Consider the following 21,083-nt stretch of genomic DNA (forward strand, 5'->3'; position numbering starts at 1 on the left):
GGTCATTGTATTGGGTGCTAGTGCTTCACTGATGGCACATTGTAGAACTAACTACAGTATAGACCGCTTATAACATAAATCACTGGAGTCGCACATGTCCGCACTATAATCGTACCGCAATATAACTAAACCGATATTTTTCAAAAGATGCACATGTGCAGAACGTGTAGACCAAGCAGCTGCGCATATCTGAGAATCGAAGCATGCGAGCGGGACGTTTGCATCCATATAAATTTACAAACATGGAAAGTTTAATGTTTACGGACCCACTGTCTTCGCATGACACTGACAAAGTAATGCATAATCCAAAAAAAAAGGGAAGGCGTGCAGACACGGACACAAGAGAAGAGACGTGGACAACACGAACGCTGACTATCAACTTAAGGAAGCATTGAGGCGAAAAAAGAAGGAGACAAAACTCACCTGCGCATGTTCTGGAATGGTCGCACCACGTGTCAATCGGGTACACGTGCCAGTCTACGTGAGAGATAACTCTTGAGGCATTTGATCTCTTCCTTATGTAAGGTAATCGAAGGCTGACTCACGCACGCGCTTCCACCATTATTGATATACCAAGCCTCGACTATAAGACACGTATCTTCATTCTTATGCCGTATACAATATCGCGCATTCATCTAACTCGGGCGTGCAGTTACAATCTTGGCAGTCTTGGCAATGTAAGGAAAGATTAGAAGGCGATCCGCCGGTTAACGACCTTTTATGTTCCATTAGCCTCTGATGGATACACCGCCCTTTTTGCCCTACGTAGAAATGGCCACACCTAAAGGGAACTTTATATACCACACCCATACTACATTCAGTAAAATTCTGAAAGGTGAAAGGCAAAAAAAGAGCAGATATTTGTCCGGTGAAGCACATCAAGAACAATTTTACTTACAATGGCAGCTGCAGCTGCTGTTGTCAACAAGATGGCAATGTCTCGTTTTCATCTAGACACTCTGACACAGCTAGACACTCTGACTCCGGCGACTGCTTTGAAAGTAATAGATCCTTTTGACCTCATCAGAAAAGTTATCAGAGACCATGACAATGACATTGCGATGGCTCTTTTAATGGACTGTGACACTCGCATAACGCCTTTGCTTGCCGTGAAGCGTGAGAAATCCAGGCTGATTGATTTCTGAAAATAAAACTTCTGGGAAGCGCAAGCTTGCCAAGCTTGCTGATTTTGTCATAAATATGCAGTATATATGCAGTATATACATACTAATTTCGGATCGACAAAGTTCTGCCACAACAAAATTTTTCGCGTGTCCTGTGAATTTCGTTATAGCGGGACTCGACTGTAGTTGTTTTTTACAACTCGTCGTGATGCCCGTCATCGCGAAGTGCAGATAGCGCGCGTGTGACCTCGACTCTGCGACTCTGTCAGTTTAGGCTGTGTTCTGCAAATTCATCAGTTCGGAGCATTCGCAGTACCCGCAAACCCCGCTTCACGCATGCTGCCGTCGGTTCAGCCTGAGCGCGCGATCTTGCGCCAGATCTCCATGTATTTGTCTATGGGTATGAACATATATCAAGGGTGAGCTTTTCACGACCTTCAACTAGCAGCTACACAGTCTGTATGGAGAGCATAATGTAATAATTAAGGTTCCCTGTGCTTCGAGTTGTAGATTGATTCATCCTCGCAATGCAATCTGCTAGCCTCCTGGTTAGCAGCTCAGGCATTAGTCTTTGATTTGATCCCCAAATCAGAATGAATTTTTCTTCAACTGCAAAGCTCTTTTCTTTTTTTCCCAGAAACCATTATGGGTTTCCTTTGTAGCTTCATGCTACAGTCACGTGGACAACAATTTCTTTCAATAATTGAGGTTGTATGTACAGTGTAGACCGCTTGTAACGTAAGTCGCCGGAGTCGCGAATATCCGCACTATAAGCAGTACGGCACTATAACCAAAACAACTATTTTATTGTGGTAATGGACACTCCAGGTGCATTTCTGCTGTCGCTGTCACCGTGCTCCAGGTTCTGTGTTCACTTCCTAAATAAATTAACAAGCACAGTGTCACGCGCGCACAAGCAAACATTAACACATCTCGCTCGTTGACCGCGGAAACGAACTGTCAAAATGATCGAGCGACGAAGCGCGGCGAGCGAATTGACCTTCGTGCTATCATGTCTCTCGCTTTAACGTGACCTATAAGCGGCGAAAACATGGCGCGTGGCGGACTTTCCTTGTCGGAGATTGCTTCCAAGATAGGGCCAAGGCGATCGTATCGTCGAAGTGGATCGTCGCAGATTACGTCCTGCTTCGGTCCACTGAAACCGTTCAGCATTGTTTTGCTGGCAAAAATCCGCTCCTTCTGTTTGCGCCAGTCCCGAACGCAAGTTTCGGATTCTCCGAATGCCTGTGATGCGGCCCGATTTCCGTCCGTCTCCACACACATGATCACTTTCCTTTTAAATGTGGCATCATGATGAACTCGGTACTTCATGCTGATAGAGCAGACGCAGAGAACATCAAGACAGATGGTAGACTATTGCCTAAGCACGTGGAGGAAGCTACGGTAGCTAGGCTCGACGCGCGTGCGAGGCGGACATATTGAAATGTCGACGGCTATATGGTAATGCAGATTTAGGGTCGTACTCGCTTCTAACGCGCACGCAATTTTTGGACCTGTTTTATCGGAAAAGAAGTGCGCGTTAGATTTGAGTAAATACGGCATTTGTGGGTTGAGGGGAGCGTTTGACGTCTAGGTTGACTGCCGAACTTCCAGGCAGCCGCACTGTAACCGGTATTTCGTGTCCCACAACTGCACTATAAGTGATATGCGTATACATAGAGTACTATGGGAAAATTAACGGGAGTCTGAAAAGACCGTTTTATATCCAGTCCTGCACTATAAGCGGTTATGTTATAAGTGGTCTATACTGTACTTTAATTAGGCGCTGTGTGTGGTTGAATAAAAAAAAAACTGAGCGGTCACAGTGAATCGGATTCTGGTATCTCAAATGTAGAATATGCCTAGTACTGAACCTTTTTTGTGGTAGTAGCTTGAAGCATTTATTTGTGCATCTTCCTTGCTTTCACAGGAAAGAGCCATTGAACATAAATGTTCTGGAACCTGACTCTGGTCACACCGGTGAGAGAATCCACCTTTATGTTGAAGCGGCAGTAGTTTCCTTGCATTCCTTGCCCTTGCCTAATGCACTTATCGCATTTAAAAACGAGCATAATTAGAACTGACTGCACGACACATACTTCAATGCATGCTTTAGGAACTTCAGTGTCCCTCACAGCCCACGATGTAACCTTGATGAAACTCTGATGCTATGTTGATTATTAATAACAATCAAATGAAGCCAAGTAAAGCATATGGGAAATTATTAATAGGCTTGTGCAAATATAAATTTTTAGATTCCAAGCAAAGTTGAAGTAAATATAATTAGTGTCGAATAATTTCAAAGCGAATAGTTTGTATTGTTGTGGGCTCCTTTACAAAACCTTTACAAGCCAGATGTTGACAAATCTAAAAAAAGTTGGTTCTTTACTTGTAAAAGAAAAGACAGGTTCATCTCTGAGGTCAGTTTATTTTCAAAGAGCTATTATTCAAATATTTTCATTCAAAAATGCAGATTCAATCTTTCTTATAACTGCCACAGCACAGGGAAATTGTTTACGGGCTCTTGCTCATGTTGTGCTTTAGTTTGCTTACAATTTTGTGGTGGTGGAGGCCGCGGGAGCGTTTTGCGTTCGCCAGTTGTGCATGGTCATGATGCTGGGAAGTGTGATCCACACCACCACCCACCGCTGTCGGATCAGTGCCAAGCAAGTGCCAAGGGTGCCGCTAGGCATAATCAGCTTAGCTTTGAAACTGTAGCATACGGTGCTTCAAAACCAACAGCCGACGATCACACACTGCATCATTTTGATAATTTTTTATTTCTCATTACGTCGATTCACACAAAAAAAGAAAATAGGCTACTATTCACGACATCTGGAAGCACGTAATGCAGTTGAGTTGTCTCACGTTCAGTGAAGCAGCGGCCAGACGCAGGCTCCGAGTTGAACTTGCCTCGTTCCGCAGCTCTTGTTTGTGCTAATGATTTGACAGTGGTCATCACTTGTAGCGAAAGATTGTATAAGACTTGCAATGGCACAAAGTGACAACCGTTGACAATGGCATTCAAGTTATAACCAATTTTGAGCATTGCTTATGTGAATATTCATTCGATTGTATTAATAGGGTCACTACGTCATGTGAAGGGGGGTACATTGCAATGGAACTGCCCAGCGCAGTCATTGATTCTGGGCTGCTGAGTTCCTTAGCTCACATGCATATGTAAATCTAATCAATTAGGTAATCTATTAATCAATTAGTTAATCCATTAAAAGGTCCTGGTTAATTAAGTTATTTTTTTGATACCCATCCCTACTAAATATTTCATACTAACATAACAGCTCCTAGCATAACACTTAATGGATCCCAGAAATGGGCAGAGTGGCACCATGGCGTGCCTGTTGGCAGTGATCTGTCCTCAATTAAAATGGTGTAAATTTATTTCCACGTAAAAGCTGTTCAGCAAAGAGGCACAGGATTTGAGTACAAATTAGGGGAATGCCCAAGTGATATCTCAACGTTGCAAGGAAAAACACAAATGCAAAACTGACATCGGGCTTTTTTATTTTTTTGCAGTGTGTCCTGATGACGCTACTAGCAAGCCAAACCAGGCAACCACTATTTCAAGCACACTGGCAGCACAGTCACCTGAGGTGGTCAGCCTTCCTAACCTCAGCTTACCTCAAAATGTGGGCCTGCATAATTTGGTAAGCTTGGCTTTTGAATGGAAGCTTGCTTGAACAATTTTTCCACCAGAATGAAAACAAAATGAACCTTGCATGTTCAGTGAGCATAAAGTTTGATTTATGCATGTCAATTTGTGCTTTACCTACCATCTGTCAAAGACTCTGCAATCTGTGGTGGGGGAGAATAGTAATGCACTCACAGGACAGCTTTCGTAGACTGCTTTGTGCAGTAGTGTTTTTGGTTATTGTTTGATGTAAACTGAATGTAAATACTATGCGCTCTAAAGATGTCAAAGGGCCACTGTGGCCTCAGCACATTTGCTCATACGACTTGTCTGAATATTACCGTGCCCCTTATGGGCGTTTAGGATTTCAGTGATGAAGGGGCATAGCTTTTCTTCAGCTAGACAGTCAAGTTGGCAAACTAACTAGACAAACGAGTTGACAATACTACAGCCTTCAGTTTTGAGCTTAGGCTGTGCCTAAGACAGTTGTGTGGTCCCCTCAAGCTGCTCTATGTAGGGTTCCATGCTCGTTTTTGTTCTGTGCCATTACAGCTGAAGAATAAAATGCAAAAAACAGCGTGACTAGGAGGAGCTTAGACTATCTCACCATTGCATTATTATTATTACTTTGGCACTGGAAATTCAGCAGCTGGAAATTAGCAACACATAGTAGGGTTGTATGTATCGGTGTTGTCGTCACAATAGCAGTTGGCAAAGCATTTTTTTAGGCTTAAACATGCTTGAAATTGATTGAATGTGGAAGTAAATTGATGAGTTCGTCTAAATTTTTTTTTCAATTGCAGATGAGACAAAGTGCCTCTTACATCACTTTTTTTCTGGGCAAAAGGCACAGCATGAGAAAAATGACATATCTTGTGTGAGCGACCCTGCGTAACCTTAAATTTAAGCATCATAGCATTTGTAAATGTGTTTCCATCCATCAATGTGAGAGCTACTGCTTGGTTTAATTTGGCTGTAGTCATTGCTGCAAGGCCACCATGGTGACTGACAGAAATAAAAGAGTTTTGTCAACCTACATAAAATAAGAGCTTTCATGGGAACTTTTGTTTTCCCCCCGTTCGCCATGGTGGCTCCATGGCTATGGCATTTGTGTTGAGCACAAGGTCGCAGGTTCGATTCGCGGCTGTAAACCGATGGGGAACTCTCATGCAACTCTCATGTACCATGGCTTGGGTGCACATTAAAAAACTACAAGTAGTCAAAATTAACCTAATGTGTCCACTGCAAATTTCCTTATAACCCATTGTGACCATTTTGGGACATCAAACTTCACAATTTGATTTAATAACTAACTTTTTTCCATGTATATTAATATAGAGTATAGCTCCGGTTTCACTTTTTGTTTGTATGTGGGAACTTATTGTTCAGTTACATCACACAATCAGCACATAGGTTTTTCCGTTCAAAGCTTAAACAGGGCTCACCACCACCATCATTATCATAATTTACAGTGTAAAGAAAAAATGATGTGCATTTGATATTAAGCATGTTCAGCTGGATCCAAGCTGATAATTTTTGTTGTTTATAATGCTCATCTTTCACGCAGATGTCTCTGACGGGCGTGAACTTGTCCTCCGCTATTCCTGTGCCTATTTCACTGACCATGGTGCCCGTGACACAATCTAGTATGCTTGTTGGAGCAACTGGAAGCCTACATGGTCAGGTATGTGTCTCAGATGTACTCAGTGCTTCACATACAGGGTGTTTCATTTTAGCTGCACCAAAATTTTTAAAATTGCCTGTGGCAGATAGCACAATTGTAATCCTTGATCTAAACTAATCGATGAGGCGGCCATTACTTCCACGAGAAATAAAAACGCCGAATTGAGTAATTAACATAATTACGCTAATTAACTTTTTAATTATTTGTTTTACGGCACATCTTTCAATCTACGAGTTATAGCCGCTGAGTTCGCAAGGCGTATCCACTTGGAACGAATTCGCAGGACTGCACCAGTTTCGAGATATTAATTTTCAAAGTGTCCGACGAAATACATGGGCGTTCCAGTTAACTTTGTGCTTCAATGCATAAAACAGCGTTTTCCTCAAAAAGTTAACTGGAACGCCCATACATTTCGTCGGACACTTTAAAAATTAATATCTCGAAACTGGTTCAGTCCTGAGAATTCGTTCCAAGTGGATACGCCTTGCGAACTCAAAGGCTATAATTCGTAGATTGAAAGATGTGCCGTAAAATCATTAATTAAAAAGTTGACTAGCGTAATTATGTTAATTACTCAATTAGGCGTTCTGATTTCTCGTGGAAGTAATGGCCGCCTCATCGATTAGTTTACATCAAGGATTATAACTGTGCTATCTGCCACAGGCAATGTTTAAAAATTTGGTGCAGCTAAAATGAAACACCCTGTATATTTCCTCTTGTGTATGTGTGTGTTTAACTCTTTCCCTACCATGGGGAAAATAGGTGTTTTTTGTATGTTATGGCAGATGTTTTTTTTTTTCTGAAGGAACTACTGCACTCAATATTTAATGTAATACATAAACAAAAAGCAAAATGAATGCACTTTTCACGCATAAAAGTTTTATTAGCGAGATGTATGTCATAAAAAAGATATAAATTGTTAAAATCAATATTGTGCGATAAAATTGAACAAAGTTTCTAAAGACACGCTTGTATCTACTAAGAAAAAAATGTTACAAAAAGTATGAGATATGCAAAATGTGTTGCCGTCTATTAGGCACTATCTCCGAAAAAATCTAAATTTTTTATTGAACAGGTATTTCGCTACAAAAATTTAACTGCAAGCACTACAGTTGGGCGTGCCGGGCTGCGGCCACCGATGTTCCGAGCTGGTTTGCGTCGTCGTCGCTTTCAGACTCAAAAAGTCCAACGAAAAGTCAGCGTCCTCTGACTCGCTGTTATTCGATGTGTCGATAATATCAGCCGCAGAGGCAGTGGAATGGCGACATGAAGCGCGCGCCATTTCCGGAGCCGGACATTTTCACGTTCTGCTTTGACGATCTCGAAACTTTGGAGTGCATTTAAACATCACCACTTGGTGGGAAAAAAAGCGAACTGCTTAGGTAGAAAACAAAAATATAGTTTCTCCTATTTCACGTCCGATGGCGCAGTGTGTCCGTGAGCGGCGCGGAAGGTCTCGAAAGCGGCGTTCCAAACCATCGATAGCAGGGGGCCATTTTTTCGTTCTCCTTTGACGAACGCGAAACTTTGGAGCACATTTAAAAATCATCGCCTAGCGGGAAAAAAGCAAACTGCTCAGAAAACTAAAATATAGTTCTCCTCCTTCACGTCCAATAGTGCAGTATGTCCGTGAGCGGCGTGGATGGTCTCGAAAGCGGCGTTTCAAACCATCGATAGAGGGCTAACCATGCCCAATGGGCGCGGTACGGAAAGAGTTAAGTGGGGACACTCCACTTAAAAAACATTTCAAACAAAATTTATTTATGGGTGCATTTTGATCAAATTTGTGTTACCTATGTATTTTGACATACTGATTTCAAATATGCAATTGATACTCCTGTGCAACAAGTACTAGTTCTTAAAATATAGAGAAAGTTATGATTTTGTGTGAGCTAGTTTGGAGGTGAGCTCTCTGTGAAATGCTGGTTGTTATGAAAGAGACTGCCATATCAAAATGATGTTGAATGATCAGAGTTTGCAGTGCTACAAGAATTAACGCTCTAGACCAATTCAGGCCATTGTTATAGCATGTAAAACTTCTTAAACCCATAGTAACACCCAGGACAAATTATTATTTTCGAAAATTTCTGTAATAATATGTGTTCATATTATAAACCTACTGCATTCCCCAATTGTCTACATTTCTGACAAAAAAAAAAAAGAATTATTGTGATAGGATTAGTAGAGCCAGAGATGTCATCACTCCAAAACTGTGACACCCTCGGAAGTGCTCTTTTGAGAAAACAAAAAAACATATCATGGCATGTTCATGGTGATTGTGGCAAAGACTCTATCAATCAAGGATGATGCAGGAGTTCAATCAAGCAAAAATAAATGCCCTACACTAACCTGGAGCAAAGGAACGCAAGAAGCTATTTCGGCCGATTTCTGATTCCCAAGAGCAGTGTCTCTCCCTTAAGCTGAAAATGAGTAATAAGCCTGCCTACCAAGATAAGGAATTAATTAGCAGTGAGCACCTTTAGCAGCTACTATAGATTAGGGGAGCTTATTCGCAGGAATTGAAAATATTGCTCTGGTGCTAAGTCATAGTTGCGCCTTTTGCAGCTGTAAACAAGAGTGCCCATTTCGCTCAATGGAAGAATTGGAACGCTTTCTAATATTTGAATATCTCTACATGTTACTGTGATAGCAGCCAAGAGCTAGAAATGTGGTCTGCTTTGTCTATTCCTCCATTTCATTAGTATATACTGCCTGCATTAGGATAAAATATGCAACGTTTTACAGCAGCGCAAAGCATCGAAGAGCTTGAAGCAGGACTTGCTCCATCCGTTTCGCAATGCAGTGGCATCCATCATTGTGCCACCACCAGACTCGTTTCCATCATTGTTTTTTTTTTTTTCAGCATTGCATGCAGTCCATCGAGATTGCGCAGGATCACAGCAGTTTTGCCATAAGTAGGCGGTGTTGGAAGTGTATTGGAGAAGTAACTGCTGTCACAGTAAAAGAGCCACATGAATCGCTGAAGTCAGCTTGATCTTTTACCACCGTGTTTTAACTGTCGATACAGGGCACTGATATTTTGACATCACATTGTCAGGGGGCGCTCTCTTATACTTCTCAGCATGAGGCATTTTAAACGTTTTTGACCATATAAGGACCACGCTTGCTTTCTTTGCAGATCCAGGACTCATCTGTACAGAATATTCAGTCTGCAGCGAGCGTAGCTCAGACAACAAATGTGGCAACCATGGCACCATCTGCTGTCATTGTGTCTTCTGGTTAGTATAGTTGCACCTATGACATGCACAGAAGAGTGGCGTGATTGTACAAGTTTGTCACTGACAGTCTTTTGTCGCTGTTAGTTATGCCGGTTTATCCCTGTTATGCAATAGTTTACGTACTATAATGCATCAACTCATGTTGCACTCAAAGTTACAACATGTTGAACCATAATGCTTGCATGAATCGATAATATTTGGCTCGAGTGAAATGCAACCAATCCCTTGAGGTGTGGGCCAAAACAACCTGCAATTTATAGAAGACTGTGCAGTTACATAAAATATACTCACTAATTTTATGTTCTTCAAATCAGTCTCCATTAGCATGGGTGCATCGGCCCTGTTAAATTGTAATGTTTGGAAGGGCGCATTGCACGGGTTACTCGAGGGAACTCATGTGGCTAAGATTGTCAGAAATGCCCGTATAAAAAAAGCTTTGTTTCAGAGAAAAAGATCTGTTCCCAGCAATGTTTTGAACTCATGACTGTTCAGTTGCGAGCCACTTGTTCTAATCATTGAACCACAGCAGTTCTATATAAGTAACAGCATAGTAGGAGCATGTTTAGCAGCACAAAACACGTGCAGTGAGGCAATTAGATGCACCACTTAGTGCATGCTTCACAATGAACTAGAACTTGGCGTTGGCGACGTTGGAATGCGATGAGACACACCACTTTGTGCAAGCTTCACAGAGAACTTAAGTTAAGTATCGAATTCCAAACATTCAGATGCTATGTACGATGGTGAAAAGGCAGGTTTCTTTATGCATGTAACAAGAATCCTCGTGTAATAAATAATAAACCTCAACCACTTCTCAGCGGAAATGTCTGAGTGAGCCATCTTTATGCATCGTGATACCAAGTCATCACATTGTAAATGACATAAATCTGCTGTGAAGCGCTTGTGGAAATGTATTTATCACAGGAAATGTGGGTGCCCTTCACTTGTTGCTAGTATAGATAATGCTTGCTGCCAGAAGCAGAGTTGCATATGTAGTTCTTTTTTCTGTCATTTCCTTCACTGTTTCCTACAGCATTTCCTAAGCTTACAGAGCAGCTTTTGTCTCGGCAAGTTCTTGGTCATGGCTACTGTATGCAGCATCAGGCCACCTTTATAACAGTAATACAGTATAGACCACTTATAACGTAACCGCTTATAGTGCAGGACCGGATATAGTGCGGTCTTTTCAGACTCCCATTAATTTTCCCATAGCACTCCATGTATGCACGTATTGCTTATAGTGCAGTTGTGGGAAACGAAATACCGGCTACAGTGCGGCTGCCTGGGAGTACGGAAGTCAGCGGAGACGGCGAACGCTCCCCTCAAACGGGCGCCCCAATCGAGGAAGAAAGAGAGACGAAGTGGAGGAGAAGGGCACGTGGTGCGAACGAACAGCCAGTGAGGCTGGGACCAGAATCTCGAGTGCGAGCCGTGAAATATCACAGTGCGCATAGCGAGCGAGGGCCACGAAACTGCCAACGCCGGCCAACGCTCGCTTCACGATAACGGCAGTAAACAAAACTTCAGGGAGCGGGCGGCGCCGGCACAGCACGGCAAAGGGCGCATGCGGAGATCGTGGAATGTGAGGGAGGAGGGCGGCAGGGAAGCGGATTCCGCCTCGGCAACTCCGCCGCTTCGGTGGCTCCCCTCGCCCTCCCTCGTAGCTCCCTCACTTTCGACTGTCACCGTGCGTGCCCGCCGCCGTGCAGGCGCTGCCGCTCCAGCCGGCCCGGCGCCAGCTCCCCGAAGTTTCGTTTTTCGCCGTTATCGGGAAGTGGGCGTTTACCGGCGTGGGCAGTTTCGTTGGCCGGCCTGGGACATCGCCGCTGCTTCTCTCTGCGCCATAGCCGCAGCGTGCAAGGTCAACACGTGACTAGAAAGTAGAGGAAGCATAAAGGAGAAAGAAGGGTTCACTGCCATTTTCTACGCGTGGTTATGGTAGCATGGCTGAGACGTCGGTACGTACACGCATGTTCCGGCGCAACGCAGAATCGGCGACCTTGCTATTTGAGAGAGAGTGAAATTTCCGCAGCTTTTTTTTTTTTTTTTTTTGTTCACGCGCAACATTGAGGGGTCTCTCCTAAGCTTTTACTCTATGGCGGTGCCGGAGCAATGCCGGTCGGAGGCGCCGCCGTGTGATTTGGCTCAAATTAACGAGATTCGACTGTAAATTCGATGCAAACGTTTAAGCTGCATTCCTCGACTGTCGCATACGCGTGGCGGCTCGGTGCACATGTTTTGCATCTGTGCGGGCCTTGAAAATTGTTGCTTTGGTTATAGTGCGGTACTGGTTATAGTACGGATATTCGCGACTCCGGCGACTTACGTTATAAGCGGTCTACACTGTAATGTGCCTTTAGTTCTCAAAGTCATACCCCACATTAGTATATTCACAAAAAATGTCACAGTTTCGCCCTAAGGGCGAAGCAATGAATGCGATAGCAACACAGCAATGTCATACGAAGTAAGGTGAGCGGCTTTGGTAGCAATATGAATTGTAGTAAACATGAGCTGATTAAGTAAGCAGGTGTGCTGCGGCGTAAGTAGACCGACATGAAGAGAGACTCGATGACCACGAGAAGGCGCGTGTGAAACGGTGGTGTTGATGAGAAGCGCTTCCCGTGGGCAGCGCGTGCGAAGGGACACACCTGTAGCGCTGCACTGCCGACCCGGGCAGCATTGCATGTGTAGCGTGCGTTGGAAAATGTGGCCCGACTATTACTAACTGATTGAACAAGCGTGGTGTGAGCGCGCACAAACAAACATGAATAGATCACACTGAATGACTGCAGACAACGACTGTCAAAACGCTGGCAGCAAGCGCATACGCCGCAGCAACGGGCGAAGGTACGTGCGGTCTATCGCGTCAACGGAAACTGAGCGGCGAATGCACGGCGCATAAAGGTCAGAGCCGTGTGGAGATAAGCGACGGTGCGAGCGAGCGACGAGCGCGGTTGTTGGCAGAGTAGAAGTGCCCCCCCCCCCCCCCCCCCCCCCGCTCCCTCCGGCGCTGGCTTCCCGCTTCCTTGCTTGCGCGTGGGAGATTGAGTGCGTTCGCTCTCCGTGATAGCGCGCGTCCCCGCACGCTTCCCCTCGGGCATACGGCGCGCGGCGAAGATTTTATCTATAGGGAACCTCACGGCGACGGCGACGGGTTGAAATCGGCAGAAATCGGCGACGGCAGAAATCCGGTTGAAGTGTCCATATAATTGCTATCGCAATAAAATATGGTACACTGCCCACTTATGTGTGACCTGTGTTGTGCAGGAGGAATGGTGAACCCAGTGTCAACGGTGCTGAGCCCCGCATCAGGTGTGCTCTCCATGCCGCTGACAGTGGCCACCCTTGGGGCACAAACACTGACAGCCCAGCTGGTGGCACCCACGCTGAAGGCTGCCCCGCCACAGGCCGTCCGCAGCAATCCCACACCTGTCTCTCTGCTCCAGGTAGGGAGGCTGTTCTTTGTCCCAGGACAGTAAAAGCAACCAGTAAAATGATACAGTCGAACCTTATTTATAAGGAAGTCATATCTAATGCAAAAGAATTTTTGTTATTACCGTCACGTTGTGCCGACGGTGAAGAACAAGGCTGTGCCAAAATTGTGATTCACAAATTTGAACTCTTTCTTGGGTGGTGAACTTGTGCCTAGAAAAACAAGTGACACTCAAAGCGCAACGATAGTCGCGAGCATAGTTGTCGGTCATCTACGGGTCAAATGCATTGGCTATTGATACGACTCATTACACATTCCAGCATAATTGCTGGCGATCGCATGCGTTCCAGGATGTACAGTGGAATCTTGTTGATACAATCTTCACGGGAACTGGAAAATAAGATGTATCATCTGAAAATCGTATCATCCAACCAAATCATATTATCGGGAAAAAAAAGAAAAGTACTATCCCGAAAAACGTATTACGCAGAATTGTATCAATGAGATTCCACTGTACACCGCTATTTGTGTTGGCAGGCAATCTGATTAGACAAGATTTTTTGCTATAGAATTGGTGACAACATTCAGGAAGGTTCCGATACATGTACAGTAGGCGTCTTGTGCCAAGCAATAGCATTGTAACAGCATTTAGCTGGTGAAAAATAGTGACAGGAAAGAGATAAACAATGTGTGCATGTCAATATCCTGTATTGCTTATAAGCATGTCCTCTTCTGGCTCCATTCTATTCTGCCGATTGAAAATTTAGCTTCACCACATTTCTTGCATCTTTCGAATTGTGTAAAGCATACAGCTGCAGAATGGGATTTCAAATTCTTCAGTGTGTTTTGTCAAGTTTACAAAGTGTGGACTCCATGCAGGAACTTTCTACAAAAACATCAGATCTGAGAACTAGACTATTTCATGTCTGGCATACTTAGTAAGCACCTATCCAGACACTCAAAAAAGGCGCCTTTTGAAAAACAAAGGGAACCTGCTACATGACAGCATACTGACACCGAGAGCAAACGGCCAGCCGTCTACCTTCCAACTCATTTTACTAAAACACTTTACACATATTATTCAAACTTGCAGCGCACGTCTAATCAGAAGCATTTCAATGTGTGTATGACATGTTTTAAATATCATTATTTTCGTCGGTGCTTTTGCTTTTGATGCACTATATTGGCATGCACAATTGTGCACACTCCTCAAGGGGACTTATATTCGTTACATGCAAATATCAGTAAGAAATATTTTAGACTTGCTTCATTGTATCAGTGTTCATTGTATAGAGGCTCAGCTGTATAGGCCTGTAGACTGATAGCCAGTGTGCACCCATTTTACAGCACCACCAGCTCCTCAGCAAACAGTGCCACCTGTGGCAGAGACATTAAACATAGAGATAACTCTCGCTCGCACAGTAGTTTGCAGATTGAGGCATGCGAATGAAATACGAAGTCTAGTGCCAGTGAAGCATTCATAGTGCTAGCAAACAACTGGCACTCCATGAAGTGCGCTGAATAATTGTGTCGTGCTCTGTTCGTGTCTTTCTCCCTTTTGCACAAATTTCTGCATAGTGATTTTTACACTCACTGCAAAAGTGATTTGGAAATGCTGGAACCAACCTTGCTTAATTGGGCCTCCAACTTATGGCCATGCCTGTGTGTTCACACAGTTTACTGCAACATTCAAACTTTACCCAACCAACCACAGCAGCTGGTCAGAGCAAGAATGCAACAAATATTACTTCAGATTACCTCTGAAAACAAGACGGCAACAAGTACAATTAAAACTATCATATTTATTCGAATATAAGGCAAGATTTTTTTCCAGAATCCATAGCCTCAAAGTCGCCCCCCCCCCGCCTTATACGCGAATGTTGCCTCTAGGTGTGGCTTGACGGCATTGCAAATTTCTCCTTACAGTTTGGCTTTACGGCAGCGCGCGCTGCTATGCCGTGAAGCCACACCTAAAGGCAAAATTTGCAGATAACTTTCACTACATGTGGTGTAGCTCCCCCCCCCCCCCCCCCCATTTCATGGTCGCCATTTTGCGTTCTGGCTGAGTTAGTAATTCAGCATTTCAGGCGATCCCTGCCGAGTCTGAATAATCCGTCGGCTACTATATGTCGCCTTATTTAGTCTGCATACTTGAGGTTTCTTTTTTTTTTTTTTTTTTTCTTGGGTTCCCGAACTGCACCCTCGCCTTATAATCGTGACTGCCTTATAATCCAATAAATACGGTAATCCACCTAGATCAGAGGAGGTTTTCGAGTTGAGGCCTTCAATATATTGGTTGCACTGCGTTAAGTACTTGAATTGCTGCGACATGCAAATTTGACAAGTTTATCAGCTTATGTGGCATAGGCCATGCAGGCTGACATGCCACATATGCTCAACATGCCACACATGCTAAAGAGGGAAACAAAATAACTGCACGCCAAAAAACACCACCAAACATGACATCGTCCTTGTGTATTGCTTGCAGGTTCCAGGGGGCCAACAGACACTGCCACTGATTGGGACGCTGCCTCGACAGATGGCCCCAGCTGCGTCTAATGTTGTAAACAATGCCACAGGTAGGCATCAGGTTTTTCAATATTCTGCACCAACTGCTGTCAGAATGCATACCCACAAAGAAATTGCACTAGCTGCACCCAAGCCACGCATGCCTCAGTGTTCTACTGCCAGCCTATAATACTTGTGGACTTGCTAATGTATCCAATTTTGTGCTAGTTCCAGCTGTGTGCCCCTTGTCTTGATAGTCACCATTACTATACTGCACACTATTGTGTGCGAGTCAATCATAGCCCTTGTACATTTCCATTAATTAAACTTCAGTTAACCAATGTGATCTCGATTGAAGGTTTTCCTAGTGCCCATACACTCTTTTGTTATTTTGATCCTGAAATTGGCTTTGGCCGGATTATTAGAACTTGACAGGTCAGCACACACATGCCTGACCTCAATGGTGACCCTAATCGTGACCCCAGTTGCTACAGCATGTCTTGGCAGCGCTAAGGGGACAGTGAATGCATCTAAGACACATTATCTCCCATCAAAGATGCCAATGTTCAGCCTACAGATTTCAAAGTGAGAAAGGCAGCTCACAATGTGTGAATTCCATACTCCTTCTAAAAAAAATTGGCCTGTAAATTGCCTGAGCTTTTCAATCAGATAGGAAACCGAAACCACGTCCTAGTGCCAATTCAGAAACAGGTTATTGAAAAATAAATTTCTTTCCACGAGGCTTACTGAAGCCCACAATAGTCAGGTCAGTTTCGATTCGAGCCACTCTGATGCGCATAATACACTTGCTTATAGAGTTCACAAAAGTACATTGTGTCTAGCAATGTGTGACTGTAGTAGAATATGTTCCAACCTGTTGTAAAAATGTGCGCATGGTCATTCCTGTCTGTGGGCCTATAGTACATCTCTTACTACATTGGAACCTTGTGTGCCTGTTTAATTCTCCTCATGCATGTTTGACTGAACTAGTGACGCTCCTTCTTATTCTTCTAGTGACCTAGTGAACTTCTAGTGAACTAGTGATGCTCCTTCACCGACCACACTGGGACTTCGTGTGCTCTTTTAGTTCTTGGGTTTGATTTACTTAACTTCGGTATATGAAAACAAGTAAATGCCACTGCTGTCAAGTGGCGACGTTTCCTGCACTTTCATTCTGGTTAAAAAAAAAAAAAAGATTGCATGCCCTCCTGGTGCAGTCCAGTACAGTCAAACCTCATTAATACATAGTTGGCCGGGAACGACGTTTAGGTACGCACTAAACTATGTACGAATTAACCGCCAATGCCAGTTTAGCGGCTACTTACCAGCCGGAAAAGAACTACGTCACGATGCTCTCAAACACACGCACTCAGACAGGCTTTATTTGCGGGTAGGCAGCAAAAAATCGGTAATCTTAACTTGCCGCCGGGGCGGCCTTGCCGCGACGATGGCATCTTCGAACTCGATAAGGCCGCGAGCCAGTTTGTCCATGAGGCCCCACTTACCAACTAAATTAACAAGCACGGTATAATGCGTGCGCAGGTGAACATTAACACGTCTCGCTTGATGACCGCGGAAATTCACTTTCAAAACGCTGGAGTGAGGAGGCGCGGCAGCAGCAGTGAGCGTGCTGCCTTTCGCTTCAACGCGACTTAGACGTCGAAAGCACAGCACATACGAAGCTACCGGCTTTAGTTGCACTTTGTCTGTAGATATGAAGATGAGGCCTGCGAGGGCACGCACATTTTCCACGCTGCAGATCGCTTTTAAGATACGGAGGCCGCGCGGCTGCCGCCAAAGTAAACCCCTCCCTTTCTCACCTCCCCCACCGTGCCTCGCGCGCAACAGAAGAAGCACGCTTCCGCCCCGCCTTTCTCCCTCGCGCACGCGACTGACCCTCGCAAGCTTTCACTCGCACATACAGCATATGGCGCGCGGCGACGATGTAGTTTGGACTTTATACGGAACCTCAAAGCGACGTCCAAGGTGGCGACAGAAATGCACTTTGCAATAAAATGTGCTTCTGTGCTTTTACTACTTGAATTTGACGGCGAGAGCGAATTCGCACCTCCTACCAGCGGCTTCTTCACGTTACCGGGAGCAAATGTCGAAGGCTATGCTGTTGTGCGCGGAAATCTGCAACAGCTGTATGAGCAGGAAATACGTCATGGTGGCCATGTTTTAAGTTTACTATCGCTGGCGACTGTCGTCCGGGTGTCGCAACACGGCAATCGAACGTCAGCGCACATGAGATTTTGCCGATTTTGTGCCTGTGCGTGTAGATAAGAAACAAAAATACAGTTAAACCTGGATATAACAAAATTGACAAATTCCTGAAAAACTTTGTTATAAAGATGATTTCGTTATATGCAGGTTCGGCACGAAAATTTGAAAAAGAAACGCTTACCGTATTTACTCGATTCTTACCGCTTACCGATGGCGTCGTATAAGGCCCGTTACAGTCCGACGTTATCGGCGCGCGGGCCAGCGTCGTTTGCGGGCAGTCACGCTATGCCGGTTGCGCTGCGCCAGCCGAACACTATCTCCTCTATACTCCGACGCGTGCGCCGTCGTCGGCTGTTGTCTTCAGAGCATGCGCAGAACGATCCCAAGCCCGCGCGCCGCTTTGAACGGCTGTCTGCGACCATCGGCAAAGCGGCGTGGGCGCCTTTATTTCTTCGCACGAAATGGCATTGTGGGTCGGTGCAGTCGGCACAACCAACGCGCGAATGGGTCAGGAGTTAATTCGGCGCCGGGCCCATCAGGGCGCATCGGAAGCCGCCGGTTACATTGGCTGCGCCGGTGCGTTCGACTATAGAGGGGGTCGATTTCGCCAACGTGGCGTAGCGTGCGCGCTCGCGTTAAGTCGGACTATAAACGGCCCTATAGTGTCACCTAGTGCCAGGTTAGTGAAGTGAAGCGCAGAGACTTGCACAGTAACCAAAGAGTGGCGCTGCCAGCGCGTTCAAAAAAAAATAATGTTTTTTCTTTCTTCAGCAATATCAACTGGAAAAGGAGAGTGCCGGCTTGGCGAGCTAGGCCAGCTGCAGCAAGCGGCGGGATCAGGTTTGAATGAAGGGAGGTGGAAAGGTCACGCCCGCCTGCAGTCGCCGTGAATTCGAGCGCAGCTAAGTGCGATGCCGCCGCTTCGCATTCCGTCGCGGCAGAGAAGGTGCTCCCGAATGCTGCTCGCGCAAAAATGACTAAATTTGGGGCGAAATCTCTAGGTTGTCGGCGGGGAAAATTCGTTATTTCGACGGGGTCTCCCGCTGCCACTTCGTTATGTAGAGGTCTCAAACACAGTGAATTCTATGGAGTAACGGCGGGGAATAGAAAAACTTATTTATATCGAGGAATTCGTTATATGGAGGTTTGTTATAAGCAGGTTTAACTGTAGTATGCACTAACCGTTTGGTCGGCAATGAGCGACTACAGCTTAAGCGGTCAGCCAATACATGGGGTTTAATGGGGGCTCGGTGGGTGAATCTACGCGACTACGTTTAAATCGCAATTACACATTAAGTGGGTACGTATTAACGAGGTTTGACTGTATGGCACAAAGCAGAGCTCTGGAAACTGCCTAGATGACAGTGTGCCCAGTTCAGACTTCCCGCATCAGCTCAGAGTGACACGAAAACTAAATATGTAGATGGGTCGTCATCGATGAAACTGGTGTCCTGTAATAGGCCATTACATTTGAGTTTTCTGGTTTGGTAATTCCCAAGGGAATCTTGCATGTTACAAAAAAATGTCAGCCTTACAGTCATGATTGGGACAATGTCAGATTTTGGAAGGAGTAAGCTACGTACAATAACTCCCGTGAATGATCTTTTGTGCTGCAGAGGAAAATTGGAACAAGCAAGATTATGGGCGATTGCTGGTCGTAGTGTGATGTCTGCACATGCACTCCCTTAAGTGATCTAACATTGTAGGGTGGGAAGAACAAGTAAATCCAAGGGGCTCAGTTTTTTTTTTTTTTAGTACCAACCGCAGGAAGTGAAAAGACAATGAAGCCAAGAATAGCATAGGGGGAATTACGCGTGGTTTTTAATTGAAATGTAGAAATGATAAGGTAAAGTGAACAATTTATCAGCAGCGGGAGCAGAACCTACATCTTCCGCATGTCACGTGATGCTCTACTTATTGAGCTACGGCGACAGCTGTGCTGCCGTATACTTTCTTAGGTACAGTAAAACATTGTTAATACGTAGTTGACGGGAAACATGGATCAGGTGCGCACTTTGCAATGTGCTAATTATACTAACCGACAATGGCAGATGAGCGGCTGTAGACTTACTGGCGAGAAAAGAACTACGTCTTAATTCTCACCGAAACACACACGAAGACAAGTTTTAGTTGCAATCAGGCCGCAAGAATTTACTTGCTGCCGTGGCGGCCTTGCAACGACGACAGCATCCTCAAACTAAGCAAGGCCGCGAGCCAGTTTCTCTGTCAGGCTCCACTTCTCTGCAAACGGCGTCATGACGGTAAATGCACGCGCTGCGTGGGAAACGGAAGGGCCATTACCAACTTCCACGTCGTCATCATGAATAACCAAGAAGTGCCAGAAGCTATGGGAGCAGGAAACACGTCATGACCACCATGTTTTGATGTCACTATCTATGGTTTGCGCACACATTTCCCTGGCTCCAGGCTCTTACGCACCAAAAAATGAAGTAAATACTACGCACTAACCCTTTGGCATGCGGTAAGTGACTACGGCTTAAGCAGTCAGCCAATGCATTAAAGGGGCCCTGAACCACTTTTTATCGGGAGTGGAGAATGGCACTTGAAGTGAAAAATAGGATATCTCAGAAATGCTTAGCCACAAAAAGGACTTCAACGCGTTCAGCAGAAGAGGAGTTATTGGCAATCAAAAATGGCCTCTGCTGTGCTCCCGTTCCATCTTCAATGCCTTGAACTGCGAAGGCTACGGCGGAGTGGGGCGTGCCCACAATGCTCTGCCTTTTAAATATCACCATGGTGCGCAGGTTAAATTTCATTTTGGATGTTAACGTAGACGCCATGACTTTCGATTTTGGTGCCTACGACGAGCTAAACGTAAGCTAAACGCGGTTGTCCTCAGCGAGCCGCAGTGCACTTAGCCAGTGGACTCGTGGCAGCACCCCGCGGCGGCTGCAGTATGTACGCTACGTAGCTAACCACAGCTACCAATAGCAGCTGCGTATGGGAAGTTTCTTTATTACGAAATAAAGTGCCCAGAAGAGAAGGAGGAGCAGGCTTCTTTTAAAAAGAGTGTGTTTGAGAGAAAGGGTGACCGCGCTCTGAGCGCTTGTGAGCTCCATGCACTGTGTATGGCAGCAAAACTTGGCTGAGATGTTCACAGCAGCATATGCTACCCGCGGACTATGTTATTCCACCAAGCCCGAGGGGTGGTTCAGGGCACCTTTAAGTTCAATAGCGACAGGGTCGAGGATTCATCGAG

General features: G+C 45.0%; 1 protein-coding gene across 1 annotated transcript in view; it reads left to right on the forward strand.

Moving 5' to 3' along the window:
• LOC119450245 (transcription factor SPT20 homolog) overlaps positions 1 to 21,083 on the forward strand; it is a 40,953-nt gene that overhangs the window by 16,941 nt on the left and 2,929 nt on the right. The window contains exons 15-20 of the mRNA XM_037713632.2: positions 3,055 to 3,104; positions 4,659 to 4,789; positions 6,341 to 6,457; positions 9,597 to 9,696; positions 12,964 to 13,142; positions 15,618 to 15,708. Of these exons, the coding sequence (XP_037569560.1) occupies positions 3,055 to 3,104; positions 4,659 to 4,789; positions 6,341 to 6,457; positions 9,597 to 9,696; positions 12,964 to 13,142; positions 15,618 to 15,708 (668 nt within the window). The remainder of the gene's footprint in view (positions 1 to 3,054; positions 3,105 to 4,658; positions 4,790 to 6,340; positions 6,458 to 9,596; positions 9,697 to 12,963; positions 13,143 to 15,617; positions 15,709 to 21,083) is intronic.

The sequence above is a fragment of the Dermacentor silvarum genome, chromosome 4 (assembly GCF_013339745.2).
Source record: "Dermacentor silvarum isolate Dsil-2018 chromosome 4, BIME_Dsil_1.4, whole genome shotgun sequence".
Lineage (NCBI taxonomy): Eukaryota > Metazoa > Arthropoda > Arachnida > Ixodida > Ixodidae > Dermacentor > Dermacentor silvarum.